At 39.2% G+C, this 9970-nt stretch overlaps 1 protein-coding gene across 1 annotated transcript; it reads right to left on the minus strand.

The window, feature by feature from the left end:
• Positions 1-1412: 1412 nt before the first annotated feature.
• Positions 1413-9238, minus strand: LOC139863872 (uncharacterized). The gene is made up of 5 exons (XM_071852473.1): positions 9032-9238; positions 4633-5012; positions 3258-4534; positions 1587-1609; positions 1413-1499 (listed from the first exon to the last, which is right to left on the minus strand). Exons 1-5 carry the CDS (start codon positions 9236-9238, stop codon positions 1413-1415), a joined length of 1974 nt encoding a protein of 657 aa, XP_071708574.1.
• Between the last annotated feature and the right edge of the window lie 732 nt (positions 9239-9970).

Here is a 9970-nt window from a genome sequence, read left to right on the forward strand (position 1 = left end):
AAAGTTTGAATATGAGTATTACCTTGAATTAAAAAGATATCTTACTATAAATAAGAAAGATTTCTTGAGATTGGATGATCACTTGAAATGGATTTGCAAGATTGGAAGTAAGCTAGTAAACTTGAAAGTGTTCTTGGTGTGTTCTTGAGTTGTTGTTTTTTATGTTGATCTAGGTTAGGATTTATGAGCTAGATTGAGCTAGATTTTGATGAAGATGATGAAGAACACTTAGAACAATGGAAGAACACTTGAGAGAGAGTAATTTGATGCATAAAAATTGAAAAATGAAAGTGTTAGTGATGGTTGTTGAAAACGTGAATGTGCATGGCCATATAAGGTCTCATTAGTTTGTAATTTTATGAGATATTTCATGCTAATTGCCAAATGATGGTTCCCACATGTTTAGTTGACTCACAAGGGCTGCTAAGAGCTGATCATTGGAGTGTATATACCAATAGTAAATACATCTAGGAGCTGTGTATCGTACGAGTACAAATACTGGTGCATACGAGTAGAATTTTTGATGAAAATGAATGAGGATGTAATTGTAAGCATTTTTATTAAGTAGAAGTACTTTGATATGTGTCTTGAAGTCTTTCAAAAGTGTATGAATACATCTTAAAATACTACATGTATATACATTTTAACTGAGTCGTTAAGTCATCGTTAGTCGTTACGTGTAAGTGTTGTTTTGAAACCTTTAAGTTAACGATCTTGTTAAATGTAATTAATCCATTGTTATTATACTTAAATGAGATGTTCAATTGTTATGTTAACATGATAATATGATGTATGAATATATCTTAATATCATATATATATATATATATATGTTAAAATACTATTACAACGATAATCGTTACATATATATATTGTTTCGAAATCTTTAAGTTTGTAGTCTCATCTTACTTGTGTAGTTCATTGTTAATACACTTATGATATAATTAATTATCATTTTATCATATTAAATATAATGTAACAATATCTTAATATGATACATATGTATTTAGTAAGACGTTGTTATAACGATAATCGTTATATGTATCGTTTTGAGTTTCTTAACTTAGTAGTCTCATTTTTATGTATATAACTCATTGTTAATATACCTAGTGAGATGCTTACAACAACAACAACAATACCCAATCCCACACTTGTAGGGTATGGGGGAGGTGGGACGTAGACAATCCTTCCTCTACCCTAGGACAAAGAGAAGTCATTTCACCACCCCGAGTAAAACACTCATAAGAGTAGAGAAAGTCCTCCTTCTCTATGTTTGACAGATAAAGAGATTGTTTGCAACGGACCTCCGGCCAAAAAAAAAATATATTCGTAAAAAGTAAATGTCATCGCCATGAAAATGGAGGAACAAATTTCCATGGGTTTTAAAATGTTGCCTGGGATTCTATTTACGCTCTAAGCGACAGTCAAGTCGGCAGAGCCGTAAAAAAAACGTACCTTAGAGTGTTCTGCGGAGCACAAGACGTATAAAGTAAAGCTGCACTAAATAAGCAATAAACATATATGTCCACATACAGATAAAATCACATCATAGCAAGTCAGTCTATAAAAATAAACCTACAAACATACAAAAAAACCGTATCTACCAAAACCTACATAAGCATACAAACGTACATTCATAGATAACCACCTACACGCATACATATGGGAAAACCTACAAACACAAAGATATATAGAAAACATACAAACATACGAATATACATACAATCATACATATAACTATACATACATATAAACATACAAACATACATATATACATAAATACAATCATAGGCAAGCAGAAATGCAAAGCGTACATACAAACAAACATACATAATCCTACGTACAAACTTAAATACATACATACAAACACGAACATCCAAACATACCCATAAAAACCAACATGTCTAAACCTACACCATCAAGCATGGGTCTAGGAAAAAAAATAGTGAAAGAAGACACCCACACAGACCCACAAAACCACATACACACAAACACACAAACAAAAGCAATCAACCTACTCATCTATTCTAATTCTAGTCCTCCACACAACCCTATCAGAGGTCATGTCCTCAGTCAATAAGAGCTCCTTCAAGTCTAGCTTTATTCTATCTTCCCACCTACGCGTAGGTCTACCCCTTCTTCGTACGCCGTCAACCGTAAGTGTCTCAACCCTCCTAACAGGGGCAGTAGGAGGTCGTCTTCTCACATGCCCAAACCATCGAAGCCGTTCTTCTCTAAGCTTGTCGATGATGCTTCTAACTTTCAGGTTCTCCCTAAAAACACTATTAGGAATCATATCTAACATGGTTTTACCATATGTCCACCTAAGCATCCTCATCTCTGCCACCTCCATCCTCCTCTCTTGTGCTTTTGTCATAGGCCAACACTCCGATCTGTATAACATGGCAGGTCTAATTGCCACCTTGAAGAATTTCCCTTTCAGCTTAAGGGGGATCTTCTTGTCGCATAAGACTCCAGTCGCTACTCTCCACTTCACCCACCCTACCTTAATTCGATGCGACACGTCTTCATCTATCCTCCCTGATTTGTGGAGCACCGAGCCCAGGTATCTAAACGAAGTTTGTGGATGCAAGATCTGGTCTCCGATACAGATGTTCACTCCATCACTTTGTTCATCAACATTCCAATCAAAATCGCAACTAAGATACTCCGTCTTTTATTTACTAATGTATAGACCATTACTTTCTAAGGCCACCCTCCATTGCTCTAGTCTTCTATTAAGCCCCTCCTTAGAATCCGAAACGAGCACAATATCATCGGCAAAAATCAGGCACCAAGGGATGCACTCTTGTATCCCTCGAGATAGTTCATCAAGGATCAAAGCGAAAAGAAAAGGGCTAAGGGCCGATCCCTGGTGCAGGCCTACTTCTATTGGAAACACTTCAGTATTTTCCACCGGTGTTCGAACATAAGACTTCGCCCCTTCGTACATATCCCTAATAACATTAATATACCTGCTCGAAATACTTCTACCCTTAAGGGTCTTCCAAATCAAGTTTCGTGGCGCGCAATCGTAGGCCTTTTCTAAGTCTAAGAAGACCATATCTAGGTTCTTTTGCTTTTCTCTATACTTCTCCATAAGGTTCCTAATAATATGGATTGCCTCTATCGAAGAACGCTTTGGCATGAAACCAAATTGGTTCTCTGAAACATTGGTTTCTCGTCGAAGTCTAGTCTCAATCACTTTCTCCCAAAGCTTCATAGTATCACTAAGTAATTTTATGCCTCTATAGTTACCGCAACATTGAGCATCCCCCTTGTTCTTATAGATGGGAATAGTCTCACTCAGTCTCCATTCCATAGGCATTTTAGAGCTTCGAAACATCTTGTTAAAAAGGCAAGTCAGCCACCTAACACCAGTGTCGCCCAGGCACCGCCACGCCTCAATAGGGATCTGATCCGGTCCCACTGATTTATTTCTCCCCATCTTTCGTAGTGCCAATCTTACTTCCTCTTGGCTAATCCTCTCGCAATCTATGTTGTTATGGGAATGTTCTACCTCAGCATCTTGTAAGTCCTCGTGGCGCTCTGGTCTTCTCCCTACAAAGACAGATGAGAAATACTCTTCCCATCTTTTCCTAATTTCGTCTTCCTTAACTAAAGTTTGGCAAGCTTCATTTTTGATAAACATGATGTTATCAAGATCCATGCGTCTTCGCTCCCTAGCTTTGGCTATCTTGTAAATATCATTAGCTCCCTCTTTGGAGTCAAGTTTCTTATACAGATCTTCATATGCCTTTTCTTTTGCTAGGGCTACAACCTTCTTAGCTTCTCTTTTAGCTTCTTTATATCTCTCTTCAGCCCTAATTGTATCCGTCGGAGTCCCCTCCCCACCAGAGATGAGCTCCCTAAACCTTAGTTGGTTAAGCGCAACTTTGCTTTGAACCTCGTCACTGAACCACCATGATTCTCTAACAGCCCTATGGCCTCTAGATGTACCTACAGCCACACCTAGGGCTTCTTTGGCTACCTCTCTAATGGAGGACACCAGACAGTTCCACATCTGATCTGCGTCATCATTGGATACCATTTCTAATTCTGCATCCACTCTACCTACAACCGATGTTTTAAAGGTCTCTGCCTTCTCTCCGTTCAACTTCTTCCACAAGATCTTAGGTTGGACTTGTCGCACACTCTTGGTGGCCCTTCTCTGGAGAACCAAATCCATGGCCAACAGTCTGTGCTGGGAGGAGCATGTCAAAGTAGTCAGGACCTTACAGTCTCCACAAGTCCTAAGATCCCCTTTGCGAATTAACAGATAGTCAATCTGGGTACTATGACCCCCACTATGAAAAGTTGCTAACTGAGCATCCATCTTCTTGAAAAATGAATTCACAACTGCCAAGTCGTGGGCAACAGCAAATTCGAGAATAGAGAGTCCTTCCTCATTTCTAACTCCGTACCCAAAACCCCCGTGAACTCCCGCATATCCCTCAACATCAGATCCTATGTGGCCATTGAGATCTCCACCAATAAGTAATCTATGGTCTGGGGGTACATCCTCACAACCTCGTCTAACGATTCCCATAAGTGTCTCTTTTCAGCATCTCCACGGCTCGCATGGGGTGCGTAAGCGCAAATTACCGTGTAAGTCACCTCGTGAATTACCAACCTAACTGACATAATCATGTCACTCCGTCTACCCACATCCACAACATACTCGTTGTAAGGTGGGCCAATAATGATTCCAACCCCATTCCTAGCTACTCTCGATCCCGAGAACCACAACTTGTAGTCATTGATCCTAGCCGCCCCTCGACCTTTCCATCTAGTCTCTTGGACGCACAAAATGTCCACTTTGCATTCACGTAAAGTCTCGACCAGTTCATACCGCTTTCCGGTCAAAGTTCCCACATTCCAACTACCCACTCTAATCCTACCCGGCCTCGCTAACCTATTGCCGCTTCTAGGCCCAATAAACCTACCCGCCCCTGAACTAGAAGGACATGACCTCAAGAAATCATAAGAACGCCTAGTGTCTATCTTACCAAACTATAAGCAGCAAGTAGTAACTAAGATAAAGAAACAATAACTATAAGCGAGTAGTAAAAATATAAATAAATAAAAGGGAGTAACTAAAAACGAAAATACACCACTCAGAGTAGGTAACTTATTATATATTATATATATTATATATAGAATTATAACTAACCTAACCAAAATTTTAGCTTGTAACAGATTAGAAGGAAAAATACTACAAGTATATCATGTTAACATAATACTAGTGAGATGCTTACTTAACATAATATCATGTTATATATATATATATATATATATATATATTTATATATATCATCATCATCATATAGTTTTTTTTTACAAGTTTTAACGTTCGTGAATCGCCGTTCAACTTGGGTGGTCAATTGTCTATATGAAACCTATTTCAATTAATCAAGTCTTAACAAGTTTGATTGCTTAACATGTTGAAAATATTTAATTATGCAAATATAGTTTTTCATTTAATATATAATCATGAAAAAGTTCGGGTCACTACATATGCTATGATGTAACCAGTTATAATGCTGAAATAATATTATGGTTTGTGTATGTTGTCAAAATACTTTCCGTTTATGCTTTAAACTCAATCGCTTTTCCAACTAATAGAACATAGTTATTGGCTCTATTATTGGGAAGTCGAGAACACCGATTCAGAGTACACTATCTGTGTCCCCCCTTGGTAAGAGAAGTCTATCGGATACAACGTAAGATCGGCTGAGGCACACCGTTTGTAGTAAGTCTATCAAGCTTTGGATTATGACTGAGGACTCTTTCATAGTGAAACATCTGACTAGACCCTTAGTACATTGTCGGTCCTAGACCATGCTAGTGTAGTCACCAAGCATATAAACTTCATACATGCATGCTGAAGCACAACGTTTGTTGTTTCGTACGTGCATGCTAAAGCACAACGATTGTTGTAAGATGTACCTCTGCTAAGTAAGACCATGGAACCCAGTAAGTGCTGATTAGTACACTGCACCATAACTCGGTCTCAAGCATTGCACCCCGCTTGAGGGATTCTTGGTTAATTAAGGAACTGTTTGTTTAAACACATAAAAGATTAGACCGTTAGGATAACCGGACGTGTTCATGGAAGTCAACTTGACTTGGCTATGGTGTTCTTTATAATTGAACTCTTTTTAAAGGGCCTAACTATCTTTTAAACCCAATCATTAACGAAAGCATTGAAACACATCAAGTCTCTCGGATATGGTAAACCCTGTATTCTATTATGATTAAGAAAGTTTAGACCTTTGTGGAATGTTAATATGTCACCCAACCGAGTCGCTCAATTGGATGAACCGTCTAAACGTGTATGCTTGTAGTCAGACTGCACGGGCATCAGGGGTAAGGGACGTTGCTATCTATTCAGAATCTTCAAACCTATCGCATTACCCAGTGACATGTCTTAAGATAGGGGCATTTAGGACCAGTGTAATGAATACAATGTCTCTACCTATTCATGAACCAGCATTCCATAATTCTGGCAGAGTAACTGATGAAATCATAGTATGCACTTGTTTTAACCTTATCTGAATTACAAATTTTATTGCATTTATTTTATTTGTCTTATAAACTAGGAAAACCCAAAATTAGGTAAACACTACTCCTTCTCTTTATAACTATCTTAAGCTTTAAATATAGGTTCGATTCTACTGATATCTTAAAAATACGACCCTAGGTCATACTTCCCTTACTCATAATAAGGAGTAGTACGATTTAGGCCCCGGTAAATATAAATTTAAAACAGTACCCCCCTCTCGGTGGTTGATTCTGATGTGTTGCGACCTAACGACACCGCACAAATAAAACCGTCCGTTTTGGCCGTATCAGCCTATCAGGAAATGAGTTCTATTATTTCCTTGACGGTTTTTCTGGCTACTTTCAATTTTCCCTCGATCCAAAGGACTAAGAAAAGATAACCTTCACCTGTCCTTATGGAACATTTTCCTATTGATGCAGGCCCTGTTGGTTATACAATGCACCTGCTATGTTTCAGAGGTGTATGGTAGCTATATTCTATGACAGATCGAACGTTGTATAGAAGTCTTCATTAAAGACTTCTCCGTCTTTGGTAGTACATTTGAGTTGTGCCTTTCTAACCTTGACAAGATGCTCACCCGGTGTGAAGATTCGAACTCAGTTCTAAATTGAGAAAAAATGTCACTTCATGGTAAAAGAAGGGATAGTTTTAGGACATAAGATATCAAAGTCAGGAATATAAGTTGACAAGGCTAAGATCGAAACCATAACCAAACTTCCAGAACCTACCACAGAAAAATTTGTGAGGAGTTTCCTTGGACACGCCGGTTTCTACCGACGTTTTATCAAAGATTTTTCAAAGGTCACACGACCTATTACTCATCTCCTCAGAAAGGAAGTTCCATTCATCTTTAATGAAGAATGTGTTCAAGCGTTCAACTATCTAAAGGAACAGCTCACACGTGCACCCATCATGATAGCTCCTAATTGGAGTTCGAAGTTGGAACTTTACTAGGATAATGGAAAGATAAGCATTTCCATCCGATCTATTACGCCAGGAAAACCTTAACTGGAGCTCAAGAGAATTACACCACTATGGAAAAGGAGCTGCTAGCAGTAGTTTTCGCCTTCAAAAAATTTTGTTTCTATCTCATCCTGTCTAAAACTACGATTTACATAGATCACTCAGCCCTAAAATATCTGTTTACTAAGAAAGATGCTAAACCAAGACTCTTACGATGGACCTTACTACTTCAAGAATTCGATATCAAGATTAAAGATAAGAAAGGAGCAGAAACCATCGCAGCAGATCATCTTAGTCGTTTGGAGAATCCACCGATGGAACAAATTGTTGAACAAGATATTAGAGACAAGTTTTCAGAAGAGAAACTTATGAGCTTAGGACAAGCTAACATATGATCACAATTCACTGATACCCCTTGGTACGCTGACATAGCCAACTACCTAGTTGCCGGAGTGGTACAAAAAGGAATGAGCACATCCTGAAGAAGGAAGTTCTTCAGGGATGCTAAGTATTACTACTTAGAAGATCCATACTTGTTCAGAATTTGCCCTGATCGGATAATCAGGAGGTGCGTAGATGAGAAAAAAGCTACAGAGATTCTTCACCAATGTCATCACATACCAACTGGAGGTCATCATGGAGCAAACTTAACCGCAAGAAATGTCCATGATTCAGGATTTTATTGGCCTACTATATTTTGAGATGCGCAAGAGCTTGTAAAGCGTTGCGACATTTGTCAATGACAAGGTATTATCTCTATGAACAATGAGATGCCTCAGACTAATATCCAAGCTTGCAAAATCTTTGATATATGGTGATTAGACTTTATGGGACCATTCCCTAAGTCTAATGGAAAATAATATGTCCTCGTAGCAATATATTACGTCTTAAGATGGGTCGAAGCCCAAGCATTCCTAACCAATGATGCCAAGGTTGTCACCAATTTCCTGAAAAGACTCTTCTGTCGATTCGGAGCTCCCCGCACTATAATAAGTGATAGAGGCACACACTTCTGTAATACTCAATTTATGAAGGTGATGCAACAATACGGAGTTACCCACAAGATGTCCATTATCTATCATCCGCAGACCAACATAAAGGCAGAAGTAACTAACAGAGCACTCAAAAGAATTCTAGAACGAAACATCGGCCATCATGGGAATAAACGGGCCGAAATACTAGATGATGCTCTGTAGGCATTCCAGACTGCTTACAAGAATCCTCTAGGAACTACACCCTTCTGTAGGCATTCCGGACTGCTTACAAGAATCCTCTAAGAACTACACCCTTCCGCATGATCTATGGAAAAGCATGTCACCTTCCGTTAGAACTTGAATACAAAGCTCTCTGGGCACTGAAGACCTGTAACCTCGATCCTTAGTAACCACTAGACACCGGAAGATGCAGATGAATGAACTCGATAATTAAGAGACCAAGCACATGAGATGTCGTATATCTACTAGGAACGAAAGAAGTTGGCACACGATGTAAGACTGATACTAACAAAGTTCGCACCTAGAGATAAAGTTCTACTATTCAATTCTTGATTCAAGAAATTAGCCGGTAAATTCAGATCACGATGGAGTGGACCATTTAAAGTAATACACGCTTTTTCGCATGGAGCTGTAGAATTAGAAGGCCCACCAGAAATTTCAAATTCAATGGCCACCGATTGAAAGCTTATCTGGAAAACCACAACAGGGATGAACATGTATTCTCCCTTGATTCAATCTGAATACATGATAGAAAAGTCGAGCTGTAACGAATTGATAAACAAAGCGCTCTTGGGAGGCACCCCTTGCTTATCCTTTTTATTTTTAATTTTTATTTCAAATTTTTTTTTTAGTTTACGATTTATTTTACTGTGCACTTAACCTAAGCACCGTACTTGCGCTTAGTACTTACTAGTTTGTTGAAACGTATCCAGGCAAAATGCCAAGTTCAGGAGCTTCTAATAACATTCCCATCCGCAGGAGAAGGACTCCCAGGGTTTACCTATCAGAAAGCAGCACAGATCAGCACATGCCTTCGACGGGACAGCTAGGCCTGAGACGTTTGATTCTAGAGAGTGTTGAGGAGGATATCAGTACGGCACCACCAACCCGTACAGTACGACGCTCCAGGTGTTTAGCTTCTAGACCCGTTGAGCATCCAGATCCATTAGAGCCGCATGTACCGCAGGTTGTGATTCACCATGGAGCCACCATGAGTGATCCATCTGTCACATGGGCATTACTTAGAGATCACCAGAGACTCTACAAAGCTTTCAAAGCATATCTTCAGCTTGAAGGAATGCTCTGGAGTACTCTAGGCCCTTCATCATTCAGATTAGCGCGTTGTATTCTAGCTACACAACAAGCTACTCCTAGGCTCTCTACTCCAGTCTCGGTGCATTCAGTAGCCTCAACAGTCACCCCAGTTCGTACCACTCCCATCACGCCGC

This window comes from Rutidosis leptorrhynchoides, chromosome 8 (genome assembly GCF_046630445.1).
Source record: "Rutidosis leptorrhynchoides isolate AG116_Rl617_1_P2 chromosome 8, CSIRO_AGI_Rlap_v1, whole genome shotgun sequence".
Taxonomy (NCBI): Eukaryota; Viridiplantae; Streptophyta; class Magnoliopsida; order Asterales; family Asteraceae; genus Rutidosis; species Rutidosis leptorrhynchoides.

Bases quoted from the DNA above. Each gene is read 5' to 3' on its own strand.
- LOC139863872 (XM_071852473.1), bottom strand. From the start codon at position 9,238: ATGTTCATCCCTGTTGTGGTTTTCCAGATAAGCTTTCAATCGGTGGCC. The intron at 5,013-9,031 runs GTTAGTATCAGT...TGCTGCTTATAG, and splicing joins TATCTCTAGGTGCGAACTTT to TTTGGTAAGATAGACACTAG. The intron at 1,610-3,257 runs GTAACTATAGAG...ATGCTTATGTAG, and splicing joins GGGGGATGCTCAATGTTGCG to GTTTTGGTAGATACGGTTTT.